This window comes from Rhinopithecus bieti, unplaced genomic scaffold (assembly GCF_001698545.2).
Source record: "Rhinopithecus bieti isolate Rb0 unplaced genomic scaffold, ASM169854v2 scaffold_32008, whole genome shotgun sequence".
Taxonomy (NCBI): domain Eukaryota; kingdom Metazoa; phylum Chordata; class Mammalia; order Primates; family Cercopithecidae; genus Rhinopithecus; species Rhinopithecus bieti.
Genome location: NW_016814433.1, coordinates 358238 through 381763, shown reverse-complemented (window position 1 = coordinate 381763; position 23526 = coordinate 358238). Strand labels below are relative to the sequence as shown.

Sequence of the window (23526 nt, the reverse complement as noted above, 5' to 3'; positions counted from 1 at the left end):
CCCCTCCTTGCCCTTGACTGTTGAGGGGGCTGCTGCATGTCTGGGCTCACAGCGGAGACACCCAGCATGTGACTGGGCACGTCCCCTGAGCCTGAGGTAGCCCAGGTCTGTACCCAGGCGTGAGGCCCATTCCTGCACCTGGGAAGCCCTGCTTGTCGCTGGCCAGCCCCTCGTTCTCTAGGGTGGGTGTGGGCCCTGGAGGTGTGCGGGAGCCGAGGGGCTGAATCTCTGCTTGTTTTCCACTCCAGACTGGTCTCTTGAGGACCTCTGCCCTCTACACAGCAGCCTCTTCAAGTGCAGGGAGGAAATGGAAGCACGTTCTAAGCTGGTTCCGCCCCAGGTGAGTGGGGGTCTTTGCTCTCAGTGCCTTGGTCTCCACAGATGTAAAATGGGTCCAGGAATAGCACCCGCCCCTGCAGGCTGTCACACAGGAGTGCTCCAGTGCTGGCCAGTGCTTCCCAGTGAAACGCTCCAGTTCCCAGCAGTAAAGTGCGGCACCCGTCACCAGCGTGGATGAGCCTAGAGCTCCCTAGACTAGACCCAGCACAAGTCTCCCCTGCCTGTTCCACCAGGCCAGGTCTGTGCTTCCGACATTTGGTTGTGGTTGCTTCTCAGGCCCTTGGGGATGGATGGAGCTGAGCCCTATACCCCGACAGCCACACTGGGCCCTCAACCCTCACGGACACCCCTGGCTGGGGGAGTGTCCCCTTAAAGCACTGTAGTTACCTACCTACCGGGTCCCCTGTAAATGGTGAGGGCCCTCTCTTCCTGGCTTGCAGACAGCCATTGTCCCACGTGTCCTTGTGTAGTAAGGAGAGAGAAAGAGAGTACGCATGTGCTCTGGTGTCTTTTCCTCTTCTTGTTTTATTTTTTGACGTAGTATCTCCTGTTCCCCAAGCCGGAGGGCAGCAGCGTGATGTTGGCTCACAGCAACCTTGAACTCCTGGGCTCAAGCGATCCTCCCACCTCAGCCTCTCCAATAGCTGGGACTACAGGCATGCATTAGCATGCTTGGCAAATTTATTATATATTTAGTGAGGACAGGGTTTTGCCATGTCGCTCAGGCGGGTCTCAAACTCCTGGACTCAAGAGATGCTTCAGCCTCAGCCTCCCAAAGTGCTGGGATCACAGGCATGAGCCACCATACCCGACCTCTTCTTCTTCTTATAAGGACTCCAGTCCTATTGGATTAGGGTCCCACCCTTATGACCTCACTTAATCTTAATCACCTTCTTTTGTTTTTTTTTTTGTTTGTTTGTTTGTTTGTTTGTTTTTTGAGACAGCATCTTGTTCTGTTGCCCAGGCTGCAGTGCAGGGGCGCAGTCTCGGCTCACTGCAACTCCGCCTCCTGGGTTCAAGCAATTCTCCTGCCGCAGCCTCCCAAGTAGCTGGGATTACAGGTGCCCGCCACCACACCCAGCTAATTTTTTGTAGAGATGGGGTTTCACCATGTTGGCCAGGCTGGTTTCGAACTCCTGACCTCAAGTGATCCACCCACCTCAGCCTCCCAAAGTGTTGGGATTACAGGTGTGAACCACCACGCCCAGCCCCCAATCACCTTCTTAAGCAGTTTTTATTTTTTTTTATTTATTTATTTTTTTTATTTTATTTTTTTTGAGACGCGAGTCTCGCTCTGTCACCCAGGCTGGAGTGCTGTGGCGGATCTCAGCTCACGCAGCTCCGCTCCGGGTTCAACGCAATTCTCCTGTCTCAGGCCTTCCGAGTAGCATGGACCTAACAGGCGCCCCCGTCGCGGCATAGTATTTTTAGTAGTTTTTAGAATAGAAGCGCGAGGTATTCACACCGTGTTAAGCCAGGATAGGTACTCGATCTTCCTGACCTCGTGATCCAGCACCGTCTCGGCCTCCCAACGTAGCTGGATTAAGGCTTGAGCCACGCGCCGGGACCACAGTTTTTTAAACATTTAACCTTAATCACCTTCTTTGTTTGTTTGTTTGTTTATTTGTTTTGAGATGGAGTCTCGCTCCATCACTGAGGCTGGAGTAAAATGGCACAATCTCAGCTCACTACAACCTCTGCCTCCCAGGTTCAAGTGATTCTTCTGCCGCAGCCTCCTGAGTAGCTGGGATTACAGGCACGTGCCACCGTGCCCGGCTAATTTTTGTATTTTTAGTAGAGACTGGGTTTCACCGGGTTGGCCAGGCTGATCTCGAACTCCTGACCTCGTGATCTGCCCACCTTGGCCTCCCAAAGTGCTGGGATTATAGGTGTGAGCCACCGTGCCTGGCCAATCACCTTCTCAAACAGTCACTTTGGGAGTTAGGGTTCAACATGTGAATTTGGGGAACAGTTCATTCTATAGCATTAGCCTGTTGAAAACACACCACAGCCCTGATTTGTCCTACAGGCTGTAGTTTTCCCACTCCTGATTTAGAGCGTCTTTCTTACCTCGTTTCGAATCTGTGATTTTGTAGAGAGGCAGTGGGTAAGGATCTCCTAGTGGAGTTCCTGTCATTTCCAGTCCAGAAATCAGGACTACTGCTGTGACTGGCAAGAGGTGAGATGCCCAGAAAAGTAACGGTACAGACCACATACATGGAGCTGTCCCAGTCCATTTGGGTTGCTATAATAAGATACCTTAGAATGAGTAATTTACAAACAACAGCATTTACTGCTCACAGTTCTGGAAGCTGGTAGGTCCAAGATCAGTGTGTCAACAGAGTTGGTCTGGTTGGGGCCTGCTGTCTCATAGATGGCACCTTTTATGTGTTCTCATATGGTAGAAGGTGAACACAGGCGCCCCTCAAGCCTCTTTTATGAGGACATTAATTGCTTTGTAAAGACCCCACCTCTCAACACTATCTCACTGGGTATTAGGTTCCAGTGTATGAATTTTAGTGGGGGACACCAACATTTAGGCCTTAGCAGGTACCTCTATGAGGGCATGAGGACCTGGGGTCTCTGAGCAGTAACAAGTGCCCTGTTTCAGGCATCTGTGTGCTTCGAGGACGTGGCTATGGCATTCACACAGGAGGAGTGGGAACAGCTGGACCTGGCCCAGAGGACACTGTACCGAGAGGTGACACTGGAGACCTGGGAGCATATTGTCTCCCTGGGTAAGGGGCTGTGCCCATGGAAGGAGGTTCTACCCCCAGGACTCAAAGCTGCACCAAGTTCTGAAGGGTGTTCCGGGATGGGCTGGAAGATACTGGAAGCAGGTCCCTTTCAGGTGCAGGTCCCAGGGGTTGCCCCTCACTCTAGCTCTGGGACAGGACTTGTAGTCCCAGCAGTGGGGAGTTTCCTCGGGATGGCACTAGGAGCTGAAGTTTGGACCCAGGACATGGTTCTTGGTTTCCAAGCAGAGGAGCAAGTCCTTTTTCCCTCTTTGACCAGGGCTTTTCCTTTCCAAATCTGATGTGATCTCTCAGCTGGAGCAAGAAGAGGACCTGTGCAGGGCAGAGCAGGTGGTCCCCCGAGGTAAGAGCAGACCTTGTGGTGAGCAACTCACAGTTAACAAACTTGGACAGAGAGCTCTCCGCAGGGCCCCAGGGGGCAAGGAGGGAGCCTTGTTTGGAGGAAGCTTCTTTGGGTGCTCTCTGCAGCAGTTCCCCCATTCAAAGGAGTTCGCCCATTCGAAGTGTGCAGTTCATGGCTTCCAGTGTCTTCCCTGAGTGTGGAACCCTCACCATAATCAGTTCCAGAACAGTTCATCATCCCAACCATTTAGGCTTCTTTACTTCATTTGTTTTGTTTTTAATTAATGTATTTTTTTATTATTTTTTGAGATAGGGTTTCACTCTGTTGCCCAGGCTGAAGTGCAGTGGTGCTATCTTGGCTCACTGTAGCCCCCACCTCCCTGGCTCAAGCAATTCTCATGTATCAGCCTCCCTAGTAGCTTGGACTGCAGGTGCACACCGCCACACCTGGCTAATTTTTTTGTTTTTGTTTTTTAAGATAGAATTTCGCTTTTGTTGCCCAGGCTGTAGTGCAATGGCACAATCTTGGCTCACCACAACCTCCACCTCCCAGGTTCAAGTGATTCTCCTGCCTCAGCCTCCCGAGTAGCTGGGATTAGAGGCATGCGCCACCACGCCTGGCTAATTTTGTTTTGTTTTGTTTTGTTTTTAGACGGAGTCTCGCTCTGTCACCCAGGCTGGAGTGCAGTGGCGCAATCTCAGCTCACTGCAAGCTCCGCCTCCCGGGTTCATGGCATTTTCCTGCCTCAACCTCCCGAGTACCTGGGACTATAGGCGCCCGTCACCACGCCTGGCTAATTTTTTGTACTTTTAGTAGAGACAGGGTTTTACCATGTCAGCCAGGATGATCTCGATCTCCTGACCTCGTGATCTGCCCGCCTCGACCTCCCAAAGTGCTGGGATTACAGGTGTTAGCCACCGTGCCCGGCCCTAATTTTGTATTTTTATTAGAGACGGGGTTTCTCCATATAGGTCAGGCTGGTCTTGAACTCCCGACCTGGGTGATCTACCCACCTCAGCCTCCCAAAGTGCTGGGATTACAGGCGTGAGCCACTGTGCCTGGCCATTAATTTTTGTATTTTTAATGGAGATAGGGTTTCACCATGTTGCCCAGGCTAATAGACTTTATTTTTTAGAGCAGTTTTAGGTTTGTAGGTAAGTTGAGGAGAAAGTACAGAGTTCCCATGTCTGCTGTCCTACACACACACATGCAGTTTCTCCTGCCGTTAACAACTTGCATTTGTATTGTATGTCTGTTACAATCGACAAACCTATCTTGAGGCATCTTTTTTTTTTCTTTTTTTTCAGACAGAGTCTCACTCTGTCACCAGGCTAGAGTATAGTGGTGTGATCTCAGCTCACTGCAACCTCTGCCCCCCGGGTTCAAGCGATTTTCCTGCCTCAGCCTCCTGAGTAGCTGGGACTACAGGCACGTACCACCACGCCCAGCTAATTTTCGTATTTTTAGCATAGTCAGGGTTTCACCATGTTGGCCAGGATGGTCTCGATCTCTGACCTCATAATCTGCCCCTCTCAGCCTCCCAAAATGCTAGGATTACAGGCGTGAGCTACCATGCCTGGCCCTTGAGGCATCATTATCACCCAAAGTCCATAGTTTTTGATAGGGTTCACGCTTTTTTTTTTTTTTTTTTTTTGAGACAGTGGTACAGTCATAGCTCCCAGTAGCCTTGACCTTCTGGGCTTAAGTGATCCTCTCACCTCTCCGTACCCCAGTAGCTAGTGCCACAGCTACATACCACCATACCTGACTAATTTAAAAATTTTCTGTAGAGATGGAGTCTCACTGTGTTGCCCAGGCTTGTCTTGAACTCGTGGGCTCAAGTGATCCTCCCACCTCAGCCTCCCGAAGTGCTGGGATTACAGGTATGAGCCACTGCACCTGGCCAGGCTTCACTCCTTATGTTGTATATTCTGTGCATTTGGACAAATGTACCATGTCACGTATCCACCATTATAATATCAGACAGAGTAGTTCCACTACCCTAAATATCCTCTGTGCTCTACCCATTCATCCCTCCCTCATCCCCAGCCCCTGGTGTTACTGATAGAGGATGTCCAGGTTCCTGGCATTTGGAACAAAGAATTGGACAAAATGCATAAAGCAACGAAAGAATGAAGCAGCAAAAGCATAGATTTATCAAAATGAAAGCACACTCCACACAGTGGGAGTGGTCTGGAGCAGGCAGCTCAGGAGCACAGGTTACAGAATTTTCTGGGGTTTAAATCCCCTCTAGAGGTTTCCCATTGGTTATTTGGTTTATATCCTCTGTAAATGAAGTAGTGGCCCATGACTAGTCTGATTGGTTGAGGAAGGTGACCAACCAGAGGCTGAAGTGAAGTTACAAAGTTACACCTCTATGCAAATGAAAACTAGGCCAATGTGACCAGTCTTATTGGTTGCAGGAAGAGGCACTTTCCATTTTTGATCTGTGACACAGAAGGCAGGGGTTGCCTCTGATCCTTTTGTTACTTGGGGTGTGGAACGTTTGGGTTTTCCTTTTGATTCAGTTCCAGGAAGTCAGCATTAATCACCGAAGTTCCCTGCCTTCAGACCCTGTCTGTTCTCCTACCTCATTTCCCCCCTGAAAGACGTGATCCTCATAAATCTTTATGGGAGGTGAAGGGATTGATAGTCTTTCTTCTGTAACTGCTTTATGCTGACCTTAGGCACAGTCCCTATCTACTGGGGAATCACAGAACTCTCCCCACCCTGTCTAGTGGAGACAGGATAGCTTCTTGATGGCCAAGGGTGGTGTCTCCGCCTGGAACTGGCTGGAAACATTGTTGCATGATCATCTGAAGCTTGATGGTGTCTAGGTGACAGGAAATGAATTTGGTTAAGAGATTTAACAAACACAGTCCAAAAACCAAGACAAGTATAGTCATTACTAATGGACTGGCCAGAGGAAGGAGCCATGACCCCAAGTTAGCATTTTTGACCAGGAGCCCCATGAGTCAGATAGCTGTTGTGTATCTTAGAGGCCCAGTTGGGTAGTTTTCGGGTGGCATTTCTTACTAGTCCTCATTGGTTGGCATAGAAACAGCATTCTTCATCTAGAAAAAGACATAAGCCCCCCTTTACAGCAGTTAGATCTCATCCCCTTCTGTTTTGCAAAGCAACTGCTGCTGAGGCATCTATATGATTTTGTATGGTGACTATACTTTGGGCAATGTCTGTCTCTTTTTTTTTCTTTTTTACTTTGGGCAGTGTCATCCAAGCTTTCCATAAAATTCTTGGAAAAGCATTGGTAATAGGATAGGGATGTTGCAACCCTGCTAACTCCCGTTCCCACTCCCGCAGTTATTTGTAGTCCTACCAAAAGGGATGTGAGTTGGATGGTTCATTTGTGTCTGGCAGTTGCAGTTAAAGGTATAATGAGGGATTGGTTCTTGGGAGCTATATTAATTTCAGAGGCTAAATAAACAAGTGTAAAGGTTCCAGTCGAATTGGCTGGTAAACATAAGTAAGAACTAGTTCCACACAGGAAAAGGCTCCTAGTTTTCAAGACAAGAATTTTCTATGGTGAACATGTGAGTTAGCTTGTTGTTTTCACTTTCCCAAGTGGTTAAGGTCCCTGTGAAGGTGGCCCCAGTTAAAGACTGGAAAGGACCTTGGGAAATATCCTGAGTTGCCCCAGCAATTCCATTTTCCCACTGGAGGTAGTTAGGCTTAGTGTCTACCAACAAGCATCCAGAGGTATTTCGTACTGGGGAACCAAAAGCAAACTAGATGTCTGAGGATTAGTACAGTCTTCCCAAAGGAAAATGTGAACACAGCTCGTGGGCTTATCTTGACAGTACTTAGACTGTATATTCTTTGAAGTGCCCTTATCTGGGATGGTTTCCATGAAAACTATACAGGTTTTCTAAATGACACAGTCTGGGTAACTGTGTAGTTTATGTGATCATGTGAGGGGTTAATCTCTAGGGTGTAGTTACATTGATGACTTTTCAAGGTTCCCAGGGCCTGACCAAAATTTTGGCTTCTCTTAATACAAAGTAGCACCTGGAATTTTAGCTCTGTGTACATTGATGTTGGGCCCCAAATGGGTTTCTGTGGGGATGCAACCCCAGAAAGGGTGCTCTGATAGTCCTGGAGAAGGTTTACTGCTTGTCCTGTCATTGTAGTTCATTTTTTTCCCCCAGGGCCAAAGATTGGGCTGGGATCGGGGTGGTAATGTATTTGAATGATGCTGGAGATAAACAAAGCCAACAGTCCTTTGCCAAAGCTGGGCTGATGGTATTTAACTGTCTTTGAGTTAAATGTAAAGTTCTTAATAAATACCCAAAATCCATTAATTGCTGGAGGGGCGAAGAGAAGCTCTGTTGTAAAATAAAGCTGATTCCTATTGTGCATGGTCCTGTATACACAGGCTGTGGGTGACCATTATGGAACCAAAAAAAAATACTTATTTGTTATTTTGTGCTATAGAATAGGAACTTCAGGGGGTGGATAACTATGCTGTTCCAGAATGCTTGTTATAAGAATGAATTAAAACACTTTGCTTAATTATTACAAAGGAAGTGATTCCATTCGTTTAGAAGAAAGCAATTAAATTGTAAAAATATAACAATGGCTACTATTATCCAGTTTAAAGTAACTAAGCAACAAAGACACCAAGGAAAGTTGGTAGGCTTTTACTTATCTTTTGGCTGTCTTTTAAACAGGTACTTCAGGTCTTTCACAAGTTCACAGGTGTAGTGGCTGATGGGAGCTTCAGGTTCCAGGTCCAGGACTTCACATAACACAGGCTTGACACCAGAAAGATGTATCCAACTATCTAATCCTAGTACTTTGACCCCAGAAGGCATGGCCAGTACCATTGAAAATGGTCTCTTCCACTTGGATTGTAATTGTTGAGCAGGTGATCCTTCCTTCTATGTTTTAACGAGTACCTTATCTCTTGGCCTGATTTGGGGTTGGTGGTTAGTTCCTAGTGTGGGGAGCTTTTGAGTTCCAAACTTTTGTAAAGCCTGCTGAAATTATCCCAGGTTAACTAGGTATTTTACTAAACTGGATATTTCTGGATCGGAGATTAGATCATTAGTTAAAAATGGCCCTTTATATAATATTTGTGTGGGTTCATATTAATTTTTTCTCTAGGAGAATTACAGATTCTTAAAAGGGCTATGGGCAGTAAGCAGATCCAAGTTTCTGATGTTTCCTGACATAGCTTAGCTAACTCCTATTTTAGAGTTTGATTAGCTCTTTCCACTTTTTTGGAGGATTGAGGTCTCCATGCTGAATGTAAATAATATTTGATTCTGAGAACCTTAGAAACCCCTTGAGTTATTTGGGAGACAAAAGATGAGCCATTATCACTTTGGAAGCTTTGAGGTAACCCAAACCAGGGGATTATTTCCTTTAAGAGAACCTTTATAACTTTATTAGCCTTCTGTGTTCTGGTAGGGTACACTTCAACCCAGTCAGTAAAGGTGTCTAATAGTATTGGCAGAAACTTTTATCCTTTGCAAGCTGGTATATCAGTGAGGTCTAATTGTCATTCATCCCATTTAACTTTAGCCAATATGTTCACACACAGAATGCCTTCTACAATTAATTTTTCATAAACCTTCTACAACTTGTCCTTTAACCCTCCAAACTTACACAAGAAATCCACATTCTCTTGCCTTTTACCAAAAGTACATTCTACTTTTTTTTACATGAATCGTTTTCATGACTTACACAGACCATCTATGACATGCCTGGACTTTCTGACTTGTCTTAAACATCCCGCTTTTTAAACAACCATTCGGCCGGGCGCGGTGGCTCAAGCCTGTAATCCCAGCACTTTGGGAGGCCAAGACGGGCGGATCACGAGGTCAGGAGATCGAGACCATCCTGGCGAACACGGTGAAACCCCGTCTCTACTAAAAAATACAAAAAAAGTAGCCGGGCGAGGTGGCGGGCGCCTGTAATCCCAGCTACACGGGAGGCTGAGGCAGGAGAATGGCGTAAACCCGGGAGGTGGAGCTTGCAGTGAGCTGAGATCATGCCACTGCACTCCAGCCTGGGCGACAGAGCAAGACTCCGTCTCAAAAAAAAAAAAAAAAAAAAAAAAAAAAAAAACCATTCATTTTACTTTAGGACAATAATTTACCATACAAGATCCTTTCTCATACAAGATTATTATTGCTACATCCTTCCCTACCAAGAATACATCTTCATATACATAACTTTCTTCACCTCTCTGTGCCCTACTTAATGGTTTCTTAGTACTTTGTTTCATAAATAATCCTTTTTTTTAAGTCAACAACCTGAATCAACCTTTAGACAACCTCTGAACTACACAAAATCATTCTCTTTCTCACCAATAGCACATCTTTTTTTGGCACTTTTTGTATACAGAATCATTTGTTAATGAGAATTCTTATCCTTAGTAACCTTAAATTTTAGTGAAACCCTAAAAAGCAAGAAATCCTGAACTATTAGATATGAGCATTTTATAGATGAAAAGAATTCCACAACTTTTAGAAACATATTTCCCCATATTATAATCCTTCCTTTTTATTTATTATTTATTATTTTTTTTGAGATGGAGTCTTGCTCTATCACCAGGCTAGTACAGTGGTGCAGTCTCGGCTCATTGCAACCTCTGACTCCCTGGTTCAAGCAATTCTTCTGCCTCAGCCTCCCGAGTAGCTGGGATTACAGTCACATGTCACCACGCCCAGCTCATGTTTGGATGTTTAGTAGAATCAGGGTTTCACCATGTTGGCCAGGATGGTTTCGATCTCCTGCCCTTGTGATCCACCCACCTCGGCCTCCCAAAGTGCTGGGATTACAGGCATGAGCCACCGCACCCTACCCATAATCCTTTCTTATTTGTAAATGACCCAGGTAGCCAATGAACATCAAAAACAATTTTAAGATTTTAAATTACACAGAGTTTACCTAAAACATTTATCCCAATTTCATGTACTCAATTCTTTCATTTTAACATTTTATCTAGATTACTTCTGAAAACTAAGATATTAGACACCATCCTCTAAAGTTAGTTATTTCCTTGTTAGCCATTTTTTTTTATTACCAATGAATATCATTTGCTCACTGAAAAAAAGCCTCAAAGTTAAATACACAGGTATTTTTCCAATAACTCAGAAGATTCAGCTAACAACATTAAATTAGTCTCATTTGTTTATTTATTTTTTGAGACAGAGCCTTGCTGTTTTGTCCAGGCTGGAGTGCAGAGGCACCATGTCGGCTCACTGCAGCCTTCATCTCCTGGGTTCAAGTGATTCTCCTGCATCAGCCTCCTGAGTAGCTGGGTCAACAGGCATGCGCCACCATGTCCAGTTAATTTTTTTATTTTTAGTAGAGATGGGTTTTCACTGTGTTGGCCAGGCTGGTGTCGAACTCCTGACCTCAGGGTTATCTGCCCACCTTGGCCTCCCAAAGTGCTAGGATTGCAGGCGCTAGCCACCATGCCCAGCCAAACTAGTGTCATTTATCAAAGAAAGCATACAAACCAGGACCATTTTTTGTTTTGGCTGGGTTAATACTTTTATAACCTTGTATGCCAAACACTGACACCTTTAAATATCTTGCAAAGACAAATATAAAACCATATATGTTGACAATTCTGAAGACATTTCTATTTTCATTTTAGCAATAATTTTAAAGCCAGCTTCTTTAGTAAAGATTTACTTAAGTCAGCTGGGCGCAGTGGCTCATGCCTGTAATCCCAGGGGGGCAGATCACGAGGTCAGGAGATTGAGACCATCCTGGCTAACATGGTGAAACTGCATCTCTACTAAAAATACAAAAAATTAGCCGGGCGTGGTGGCGGGCATCTGTAGTCCCAGCTACTTGAGAGGCTGAGGCAGGAGAATGGCGTGAACCCAGGAGGCGGAGACTGCAGTGAGCCGAGGTCATGACACTGCACTCCAGGCTGGGTGACAGAGCAAGACTCCGTCTCAAAAAAAAAGATTTACTTAAGTCACATGAACTCGGAAATCGCTTGGACTTATTTATGAGCATTCTTTCACTTATAAGACAATTTGGTAGGCATAACATATAACAATAAATGTACATACAAATAAACACATGTAGACATGTATACTCACATCCAAACAAAGATCCAATAGCTTTTACCTTGGGACTCTAGCCATGAGATAGCAATACAAGCTCACTGGTTTTACATGGTTACACTTTCTTTACCCCAGTAGGTAATCCAGTGAAGGCTGTGAACCAAAATTTTGGGTAAAGCAGTTTCCATGGCAATTTGATTTTTAAATTCCAAAGAACACTGGGGCCCAACTGCACCACAGGCAGCATACTAGCCCAACTCTGCTTAGAACAGCAGCACAGACCAGGTGCGGTGGCTCATGGCTGTAATCCCAGCTCTTTGGGAGGCTGAGGCAGGCGGAGCATGAGGTCAGGAGATTGAGACCATCCTGGCTAACACGGTGAAACCCATCTCTACTAACAAATAAATAAAAAAGTAGCTGGGCATGGTGGCATGCGCCTGTAGTCCCAGCTACTCAGGAGGCTGAGGCGGGAGAATGGCATGTACCCAGGAGGCAGAGCTTGCAGTGAGCCGAGATCGTGCCTCTGCACTCCAGCCTGAGCAACAGAGCAAGACTCCTTCTCAAAAAAAAAAAACAAAAAAAACAAAAAAACACAGCTGCACAAACGCCTGGATACATGCAACTCCATCTCACTTTCCCATTCAACAGCAAACGCCAGATTCCAAACAATGTTGGGGCCAAGCAGTATTGCAAGAATATCAAGTGTTTCCTCCTTAGATTATCCAGGTCCAATTTATTCCAGTCATTAAGGATGCAGCCAAGCAGGGAGTCAGATGGAATAGATGGAGTGCTTCCTATTATTGTCTGTAAGAGAGAAAATCCTAAGGAGGGCGTCGTACTATTCCTCAGAACCTCAGCCTAGGGTGTCCCCTTTGGAAAGGTTGAGGTCTGGAGTTGGATCCCCCAGGGGATTCCCCCTTTGGGGTCCAATCTTAGAGTATCAGACATCTCTGTCTTTAGGTGGGCACCGGTGCTGCTTTATATGTTTTCCCTCCAGTGGCGATGGTCTACTGTGAGCTTTCCTTTGGTTCCTGGGTGTAATTCCAGACTTTTAGTATCCCACCAATTTCAATGTGGCGTATCTTCCTGCATTCCTCACAGGACTAAGGAGGTTTCCAAACATTGCAGAGTTAATAGTACCAAAGTTGCTGGGGTATTCTCCATGAAGGAAGGATCCAGGGGTATGTAAAAGACTGGGATTGAGAATTTCTTTTTTTGTTTTTTTGAGATGGAGTTTTGCTCTTGTTGCCCAGGCTGGCTGGAGTGCAGTGGCATGATCTTGAGTCACTGCAACCTCAGCCTCCCGGGTTCAAGCAATTCTCCTGCCTCAGCCTCCTGAGTAGCTGGGATTACAGGAGTGCACCACCATGCCCAGCTAATTTTTTTGTATTTTTAGTAGAGACGGGGTTTCACCATGTTGGCCAGGCTGGTCTCAAACTCCTGACCTCAGGTGATCCACCCGCCTTGGCCTCTCAAATTGCAGGGATTACAGGGGTGAGCCACTACACCTGGCCAGGGTTGAGAATTTCTGTGCAATTCAGGGCAAGCAAATTGATACTGAAGCAATGACCATCAAGCTATGGGATCCCCTCAGTGGAAGTCTGAGATGTAGAATGTCTACTGAAGCTTGTGGACTCCAAAGGTCTTCAGGCAGTCAAATAACTCGAATAAGAGAAGATAAGTCAAATACATGAGATACATTATCTTTTGCCCTTTCAGGCTAACTCTAAGAAGAATTTTGCATAAGAAAATTCAGGGTTTAAGTCACCTGAAACATGCGTGAGTTCACCCTGGACGAGCTGCCACTGCCACTTGCATCACAGATGGGGATCAGGGACTATAACCGGAAAAGATAGAAAAGAGTCTTTTCCCCTTCTGGGCATGGCAGCCATCCCCATTTACGCCTTGGCCTTCAGGCAACACTGGAGGGTGACCCTGGCCAGCCTCCTTCAGTTACCAACGAACTACTAGGAAAAGGCAGCTGAAAGATTGAAAAAGAGAAAAAGGAAAAGGACTAAGGTCCTTCACCTGAACTGGGTGGTGGCGGTCAGGCACTTCGACACGGAAATCTTTCTGTTTCACCAGAGAGTGGCCCTGGCCAGAAACTTACAGTTGCTTTCATGCTTAGGTGCTGTCCACCAAGGGTCCATAAGTTGGAAAGAGAAAAAGAGGGAGAAAAGGGTTCCCCTATATGGAAAAGGGAAAAGAAAAGAGAAGAAAAGAAACCCCAAACTTCGAGCTTCCCTCATGGCTGGCTCACCAAAATATGTTACCGGTGGAGGGTGTCTAGGTTCTTGGCATTTTGTTCTTTTACTTTTTTTTTTTTTGAGATGGAGTCTCACTCTGTTGCCCAAGCTGGAGTGCAGTGGCGTGATCTCAGCTCACTGCACGCTCCGCCTCCCAGGTTCACGCCATTCTCCTGCCTCAGTCTCCCAAGTAGCTGGGACTACAAGTGCCCGCCACCAAGCCCAGCTAATTTTTTGTATCTGTAGTAGAGACAGGGTTTCACCGTGTTAGCCAGGATGGTCTCGATCTCCTGACCTCGTGATCCGCCCGTCTCGGCCTCCCAAAGTGCTGGGATTACAGGCTTGAGCCACCGCGCCCGGCCGCATCATGTGTATCTTCACAGCACCCTCTCACGTTTCCCCCAGGCTGGAGATGTTGAGTTTATCTGAATTTGTCTCATGTCTTCCTGCTCCTCCTTCCTTGTAACTCTCTTGCCTGCAGCCTCTGTTATTTCTTCCTCTGAAGGTACACCCACACTTACTTATCTACCCTCCTCCCTGGGCCATGCCCTGCACACCATACCTCAGTCATGTCATTCTGGATTCTGTTTACTGTCAGTCTTTCTGTATGGCATAGACATCCCTCTTGACTGGCCTGTGAGAACAGCCTCTTTCCTCATTTCATGCTCCTAATGGAGAAGCCACTGCAAGATATTTAATGTCCTTCACCTGATTTTCCATGGCCAGGCAAAAACCAGACACAACTCAGCCACCCAGTGACTTCTTGCCTGCTTCTCATCCTCAAATACCCTTCATTGGGCTATCGTTTCTTTTGAAAACATCCTCCCATGAGGGATTCCACAGTGACTTCCCAGAGGAACCACAGAGCTGGGATGAGGACAATGCAAGAATGAGAGTGCTGGGTGTGAGGGCACCAGGTGTGAGGGTGCTGGGTGTGAGGGCACCAGGTGTGAGGGCGCTGGGTGTGAGGGCGCTGGATGTGAGGGCGCTGGGTGTGAGGGCGCCGGGTGTGAGGGCGCTGGGTGTGAGGGCGCTGGGTGTGAGGGCGCTGGGTGTGAGGGCGCTGGGTGTGAGGGCGCTGGGTGTGAGGGCGCTGGGTGTGAGGGCGCTGGGTGTGAGGGCGCTGGGTGTGAGGGCGCTGGGTGTGAGGGCGCTGGGTGTGAGGGCGCTGGGTGTGAGGGCGCTGGGTGTGAGGGCGCCGGGTGTGAGGGCGCTGGGTGTGAGGGCGCTGGGTGTGAGGGCGCTGGGTGTGAGGGCGCTGGGTGTGAGGGCGCTGGGTGTGAGGGCGCTGGGTGTGAGGGCGCTGGGTGTGAGGGCGCTGGGTGTGAGGGCGCTGGGTGTGAGGGCGCTGGGTGTGAGGGCGCTGGGTGTGAGGGCGCTGGGTGTGAGGGCGCTGGGTGTGAGGGCGCTGGGTGTGAGGGCGCTGGGTGTGAGGGCGCTGGGTGTGAGGGCACTGGGTGTGAGGGTGCTGGGTGTGAGGGCACCAGGTGTGAGGGTGCTGGGTGTGAGGGCGCTGGATGTGAGGGCGCTGGGTGTGAGGGTGCTGGGTGTGAGGGTGCTGGGTGTGAGGGCACCAGGTGTGAGGGCACCGGGTGTGAGGGTGCTGGGTGTGAGGGCGCTGGGTGTGAGGGCACCAGGTGTGAGGGTGCTGGGTGTGAGGGCACCAGGTGTGAGGGCGCCGGGTGTGAGGGCACCGGGTGTGAGGGTGCTGGGTGTGAGGGTGCTGGGTGTGAGGGCACCGGGTGTGAGGGCACCAGGTGTGAGGGTGCTGGGTGTGAGGGCACCAGGTGTGAGGGCACCAGGTGTGAGGGCACCGGGTGTGAGGGTGCTGGGTGTGAGGGTGCTGGGTGTGAGGGCACCAGGTGTGAGGGTGCTGGGTGTGAGGGCGCTGGATGTGAGGGCGCTGGATGTGAGGGCGCTGGGTGTGAGGGTGCTGGGTGTGAGGGCACCGGGTGTGAGGGCGCCGGGTGTGAGGGTGCTGGGTGTGAGGGCGCTGGGTGTGAGGGCGCCGGGTGTGAGGGCACCAGGTGTGAGGGTGCTGGGTGTGAGGGCGCTGGGTGTGAGGGCACCAGGTGTGAGGGTGCTGGGTGCATGTAAGGATCTGGTCCAGGAGGAAAGAGAGCTTTTGATGGAGAGGAGGGAAAAATCCTCTCAGCAGTCAAGGGATGGCCACAGAGTGTAGTTAATGCATTGCCAAAGGATCCTTGTGTCCTCATGTGCTCAGAGAGTGATGCATGGGAACTTGCCGTAGGCCTCAGTAGTATTGACTGTGGTGCCATGCAACCATAATGAACAGAGTGACAAGCAGAGGAGGGATCTTTAGGACCTGGACAAGGATCCTAAGCTGGGAGCCTCTGCCACTCATTTTTGGAGGCTCCGTATCTTCAACAGTGAGGAATCCCCACTAGCACAATAACAAGGATGGCAAGATCAACCATGTTTTGTAATGTTGGTGCCAGACACTGTGTGAGGTTCACATAGTGATGTGATGCCGCAAAATAAATCTTGTAGGATAAACATTCTTTCTTCTGGCTACAGCAAGGAAAGTGAACCTCTAAGAGGCTAAGGACCTGTCTGAAGTGGCAAACAGTGAAGCCCAGGTGCAGCCAGTCATGCTGTACATGCTGCGTCAGAGACCATGCAGTCTTTTCTGGAGAGTCTATTGGGTCAATTCTGGAAGCTTAAATAACTTTTTCTCTGTTTGCAGCGTGAAGAAATGGTAGAATTGGTGCATTAAGAATATGAAGTTAGTATTGATGTTTGAGATGCAATTATGAGACCCAGAAGTGGAGCAGGAACTGATATTCTAGGACTAAGCACCAGTTAGGAGTCTGTGTGTGTTTCCTGTGGCTGCTGTAAAAAATTACCACCAACCTGTTGGCTTAAAACAATGCATATTTATTCTCTAAAAGTTACAGAGGCTACAAGTCCAAAATCAATGTCACTGGATCAAAATCAAGGTGTTGATACGGCTGTGCTCCCTCTGGATGCTCCAAATGGAAAACGCATTTCTGTCTTTTCCTTCTCCTGTTGGTTGCAGCATTCTTTCCAATCTTCAGATATCTTCTGCTGTGTCTTCTCATCACCTTCTCCTCTGTGTTTCAAATCTCCCTCTGCGTTTCTCTTATGGGAACACTTGTGATTACATTTAGAGTACCCCTGGATAATCCAGAAAAAAATCCCCATTTTAAAATTTTTAGCAGGGTGTGGTGGCAGGCACCTGTAATCCCAGCTACTCAGGAGGCTGAGACAGGAGGATCACTTGAACCTGGGAGGTGGAGATTGCAGTTAGCCAAGATTGTGTCACTTTGCTCCAGCCTGGGCAACAGAGCCAGGCTCTGTCTCAAACATAAATAAAATTAAATTAAATAAAAATATTAATCACAGAAGGGTACGTTGGCGTGGCTGTATTCCCAGCACTTTGGGGGGCCAATGGGGGAGGATCACAGGAGCCCAAGAGTTTGAGGCTGCAGTGAGCCATGATTGTGGTGCTATCTGGTCTGTACAACACAGCAAGATCCTGACTCTAGAAAACTAAATAAGTAAATAATAATAATAAAATTCTAATCACATCTGAACAGTTCCTTTTTCCCAAAAGTTCACATTCACAGGGTCCAGGGGCTTAGAACATACATATTTTTTGCAACGGTTAATGGCTTTATATCCTGCAGACCCAGTTCATTCTGTGGATTTCTCTTTTTATCTTCACCTCCCTGCTTATTCTCTTTTTTTCTTTTCTTTTCTTTTCTTTTTTTTTTTTTTTTTTTGAGACAGGGTCTCACTCTCTCACCCAGACTGGAATGCAGTGGCCCAATCTTGGTTCACTGCAACCTCCACCTCCCAGGCTCAAACGATTCTCCTGCCTTGGCCTCCCGAGAAGCTTAGACTACAGGTGCCCACCAGCAGACATGGCTAATTTTTTTATTTTTATTAGAGACAGAGTTTTACCATGTTGACCAAGCTGGTCTCTAACTCCAGACCTCAAGTGATCCACCTGCCTCAGCCTCCCAAAGTTATGGGATTACAGGCATAAGCCACTGCACCTGGCCCCTCCCTGCTTATTCTTTTGCTCTCTATTTGGGGACCAGTGTTACTTAGTCACTTCTTATGTTTGTGTGTATTTTGCACTTTACCACTGATACCATGTTTGCTGATCCATCCGTCCTTTTCACAGCATGCATACAGATTACAGTTTGTAGCTTAGAAACAAACCAGAGACACCTCCATTACACAGTTGTCTCCTTCATCCCTGTCCCCCTCTGATGTTTCTCCAGTAACTCAGGCATTTTGGATTTCTTTCAGACTGGAAGACTACCCTTGAGGAGAATAGGTTGAATTCTGAAAAAGATGGAGCCAGGGAAGAACTGTCCCACCACGTGGAAGTGAAACAGTGTGTACAGGAGGAGCCACCCTGTTTGGTGTCATTAGGAAAAGTGCATGATCAGAGCAACCAGGTAAGGGAACACCAGGAGAACTCCTTGAGGTTCATGGTACTCACCTCAGAGAGACTGTTTCCTCAAAGAGAACACTGTGAGCTTGAACTTGGGGGAAGTTATTCTCTACCTTCTACTTTAAGCCTTCTACCTACGCCAATACCTGCAAGTACAGGTTTCCCTAAGCCTAACTCACAGGTTAAAGAGTTTAGACAAAATTCAGCTTTCATTAATCATGAGAAAAATGGAGCAGATGGGAAGCACTGTGAGAATCATCAGCATGCTAGAGCCTTGTGTCAGAGCATTTACTTGAGTAAACTTGGGAACATTGAAACAGGAAAGAAAAACCCTTATGAACATATTGTCGGTCGTGACTCTCTCAATTATGGTTCCTCCCTTTGTTTTCATGGTAAAACTTTTTCAGTGAAGAAAAGTGATGACTGTAAGGATTATGGAAATCTCTTCAGTCACAGTGTGTCTCTGAAGGAACAGAAGCCAGTGCATTTTGGAAAAAGTCAGTATGAGTGTGATGAATGCAGAGAAGCCTGTTCTGAGAGTCTGTGGCTTGTACAAACAGAAAGAAGTGACCCTGGAGGGACCCCCTTCAGAGGTGAGGAAGGTTGTGCTGCCTTCCCTATGACCTCATCTTTTTCTGACTGTAACATCATTCAGACTGCAGAGAAGTCATCTGTGTGTAATCAGTGTGGAAACTCTTTCAGCTGTTGTTGTAAGCTCATATACCAGAGAACACAAACTGGAGAAAAGCCCTTCGAATGTACTCATTGTGGGAAATCTTTTAGTCAGAGCTATGACCTTGTCGTACATCAGAGAACACACACTGGAGAGAAGCCCTATGAGTGTGACCTATGTGGGAAATCCTTCACCCAGAGATCCAAACTTATTACGCATCAGCGAATTCACACTGGAGAAAAACCGTATCCGTGTGTTGAATGCGGAAAATCCTTCAGGTGGAACTCTAACCTCATTGTACATCAGAGAATTCATACTGGAGAGAAACCGTACGAGTGCACTCACTGTGGAAAGTCCTTCAGCCAAAGCTATGAGTTAGTTACACATACAAGAACCCACACTGGAGAAAAGCCCTTCAAATGTACTCAGTGTGGGAAATCTTTCAGCCAGAAGTATGACCTTGTCGTACATCAGAGAACACACACTGGAGAGAAGCCCTATGAGTGCGACCTGTGTGGGAAATCCTTCTCCCAGAGTTCCAAACTTATTACGCATCAGCGAATTCACACAGGAGAAAAGCCTTATCCGTGTATCGAATGTGGGAAATCCTTCAGGTGGAACTCTAACCTCGTCATCCATCAGAGAATTCATACTGGGGAGAAACCGTACGAGTGCACTCACTGTGGAAAGTCCTTCAGCCAAAGCTATCAATTAGTTGCACATAAAAGAACTCACACTGGAGAAAAGCCCTATGAATGTAACCAGTGTGGAAAAGCCTTCAATCGAAGCACTCAGCTCATCAGGCATCTGCAAATTCACACTGGGGAGAAGCCGTACAAATGCAATCAGTGCAATAAAGCCTTTGCAAGGAGCTCCTACCTTGTGCTGCATCAGAGAACTCACACTGGTGAGAAACCTTTTGAGTGCAGTCAGTGTGGGAAAGCCTTTACAGGGAGCTCTAACCTTCTTTCCCATCAGAGAATTCATTCTGGAGAGAAACCCTACGAATGTAGTGACTGTGGGAAATCCTTCCGGCAGCGATCTCAGCTTGTAGTGCATCGGCGGACACATACTGGAGAGAAACCTTAGGAGTGCAGTCATTGTGGGAAAGCTTTCAGCCAGAGGTCTCCCCTCATCATGCACCAGAGGACACCTGTCAGTGGGAAGAGCTATCAGTGTGATGTGTATTACGGCCTCCAGCCAGCAGTAGTGACTCATTAAACATCAGAGAACGCATCCTGGAGGAAAGCCCTATGAATGCATTGATTGTGGGAAAGCCTTCAATGATTGCTCAACCGTTAGTAAACACGAGAAGACACACACTGGAGAGAAACCCTATGAATGTGACCACTGCGAGAAAGCCTTTAGCCAGCGGTGTCAACTTACCAGGCATCGGAGAGTTCATACTGGAGAGAAGCCCTGTGAATGTTAATGTGGAAAAGTTTCCAGTTATGATACTTCCCTTACTCAACATGAGAAAGCTCATGGGCAAGAAACTCTCTGAATAACCAAGATGGAGCCCGATGCAGTTGCCAACACCTGTAATCCCAGCACTTTGGGAGGCCAAGGCAGGTGGATTGCTTGAGCCCAGGAGTTTGAGACCAGCCTGGGTAACATGGCAAAATCCTGTCTTTACAAAAAATACAAAAATTAGCCTAGCATGGTGGTGCATACCTGTAGTCCTAGCTACTCAGGAGACTGAAGTGGGAGGATCACTTGAGCTTGGGAGGCGGAGGTTGCAGTGAGCTGTGATCATGCCATCACACTGCTGCCTTATGAGAGAGTGAGACACTCTCTAAATAAATAATAACCAAGATAGGAAATTTCCCTGCCATACCCTCTTTACTAGAAATCAAGTGGCCAAAACATGACTCTCAGAGTGGGGCTTCATGACCATGTGCATCAGAATTGCCTGGAGTGTGCACTAAAATTGTATTATGATGCTAACTCTAGCCAACTGAATAAAAATCTCTGGTAGTAGAATCCAGGAGTCTGCAGTTTCTAAAATCACACAGGTGAGTGGGCACGGTGGCTCATGACTGTAATCCCAGTGCTTTGGGAGGCTGAGGTGGGTGGATCACCTGAAGTCAGGAGTTTGAGACCAGCCTGGCAAACATGGCAAAACTGTCTTTATTAAAAATACAGGCCAGGGGCCAGGTGCGGTGGCTCACGCCTGTAATCCCAGCACTTAGTTAGGCCAAGGTGGGTGGATCACGAGGTCAGGAGATTCAGACCATCCTGGCTAGTACGGTGAAACCCTGTCTCTACTAAAAATACAAAAAAATTACCTGGGTGTGGTGGTGGGCGCCTATAGTCCCAGGTACTCGGGAGGCTGAGGCAGGAGAATGGCATGAACCTGGGAGGCGGAGCTTGTAGTGAGCCAAGATCACACTGGTGCACTCCAGCCTGGGCGACATAGCGAGACTCTCTCAAAACAAAAAAATACAGGCCAGGCGCAATGACTCATGCCTGTAATCACAGAATTTTGGGAGGCAACGGTAGGTGGATCACCTGATGTCAGGAGTTTGAGACCAGCCTCACCAACATGGAGAAACCCCGTCTCCACTAAATATGCAAAAATTAGCTGGGTATGGTGGTGGACACCTGTAATCCCAGCTACTCAGGAGGCTGAGGCAGGAGAATCTTAACCCGGGAAGCAGAGGTTGCAGTCAACCAAGATCGAGCCATTACGCTCCAGCCTGGGCAACAAGAGTGAAACTTCCTCTCAAGGGGAAAAAAAAAGGACTATGGTGAGGCATGGTGGTTCATGCCTGTAATCCCAGCAGTTTGGGAGGCTGAGGTGGGCAGATAACTTGAGGACAGGCATTCAAGACCAGCCTGGCCAACATGGCAAAACGCCATCTCTACTAAAAATACAAACATTAGCCAGATGTGGTGGCACACGTGTGTAATCCCAGCTATTCGGGAGGCTGAGGCATGAGAATCGCTTGAACCTGGGAGGCAGAGGTTGCAGTTAGCCGAGATCATGCTACTACACTCTTGCTTGGGCAACAGGGTGAGACTGTCTCAAAAAAAAAAAAAAAGGACTCTGAGCTGGCCGTAATGGCTCATGCCTATAATTCCAGCACTTTGGGAGACCAAGCCAGGCAGATCACTTGAGCCCAGTAGATTGAGACCAATCTGGGCAGCATGTTGAGACCTCATCTCTACAAAAGAAATACAATTAGCTGGGCATGGTGCTGCACACCTGTAGTCCCAGCTACTCTGGAGGCTGAGGGGGCGGGGGAGGTCGCACCTGCAGTGAGCTGAGATCACACCACTGCATTCCAGCCTAGGCAACAGAGCAACACCATGTATCTCTAAAACAAAACAACAAAATATTGGACTCTGAATATTTCAGGGATTTGGTTGTGTTTAAACTTTGTTGCTCAGTTGGTTGGATTGTAATCAGAACTGGCAGCATATTAATATGGAAAACATTTATCAGGTGATGTGAAAACAGGAGCCCAAATAGTATGTTCACAGAAGATTACAAGCACATAATTTAAATTGGTCCACTCAGCAACATGTTCCTTAAAAGAAAAAAGCATAAATTGACAGTAGTGGGGAAAGTGGAAGAGGCCATGTCTGCATTCATTCATTCATTTTTTTTTTTGAGACGGAATCTCACTCTGTTGCCCAGGCTGGAGTGCAGTGGCATGATCTCTGCTCACTACAAGCTCCACCTCTTGGGTTCACGCCATTCTCCTGCCTCAGCCTTCCGAGTAGCTGGGACTACAGGCACCCGCTACCACACCCAGCTAATTTTTTGTATTTTTAGTAGAGACGGAGTTTCACCATGTTAGCCGGGATGGTCTCGATCTCCTGACCTCGTGATCCGCCCGCCTTGGCCTCCCAAAGTGCTGGGATTACAGGCGTGAGACACCATGCCTGGCCACATTTATATTTATTTTTTGACACAGGCTGTTGCTTTGTCGCCCAGGCTGGAGTGCAGTGGCGCAGTCACGGATCACTGCAGCCTCAACCTGGCTCAAATGTTCCTCCTGTCCTAGCCTCCTAAGTAGCTGGGACCACAGGCATGTGCCATGAAGCCTGGCTAAATTAATTTTTTTAGAGACAAGGTCTCACCATGTTGCCCAGGCTGGTCTTGAACTCCTGGTCTCAAGTGATTCCCCAGTCTCGGCCTCCCAAAGTCCTGGGATTACAGGCATGAGCCATGGTGCATGCTATTACTGCACATTTAAGCAGGATAAGAGCCAATGGAGGGCCGGGCGCGGTGGCTCAAGCCTGTAATCCCAGCACTTTGGGAGGCCGAGACGGGCGGATCACGAGGTCAGGAGATCGAGACCATCCTGGCTAACACTGTGAAACCCTGTCTCTACTAAAAAATACAAAAAAAAACTAGCCGGGCGAGGTGGTGGGCGCCTGTAGTCCCAGCTACTCGGGAGGCTGAGGCAGGAGAATGGCGTAAACCTGGGAGGCGGAGCTTGCAGTGAGCTGAGATCTGGCCACTGCACTCCAGTCCGGGCGACAGAGCGAGACTCCGCCTCAAAAACAAACAAAAAAAATTACATAATCTTAATATTTAAGTTAAAGAAGCAATCCTTCCTCTTCCCTATAAAAAAGCCAGAGAAAATAAATATGAGAAAACTGATGGCCTGTTTTTCTTTCTTTTTTTTTTTGAGATAGGGTCTCATTCTGTCACCC

The 23526-nt window shown here is 47.5% G+C and overlaps 1 protein-coding gene across 5 annotated transcripts in view; it reads left to right on the top strand.

Annotated features, from left to right (window-relative positions):
- LOC108514419 (zinc finger protein 8) overlaps positions 1-23526 on the top strand; it is a 70428-nt gene that overhangs the window by 12261 nt on the left and 34641 nt on the right. For 2 of the 5 annotated variants that reach the window (XM_017850654.1, XM_017850655.1), the window contains exons 4-6: positions 249-340; positions 2951-3077; positions 18038-20841. In XM_017850654.1, coding sequence (XP_017706143.1) covers positions 308-340; positions 2951-3077; positions 18038-19947 — 2070 coding nt within the window. In that variant the 5' untranslated portion in view covers positions 249-307 and the 3' untranslated portion in view covers positions 19948-20841. Of the gene's footprint in view, positions 1-248; positions 341-2950; positions 3078-3354; positions 3439-18037; positions 20842-23526 lie in introns of those variants that run through there. The other 3 variants (XM_017850656.1, XM_017850653.1, XM_017850652.1) reach the window with 3 other exon arrangements.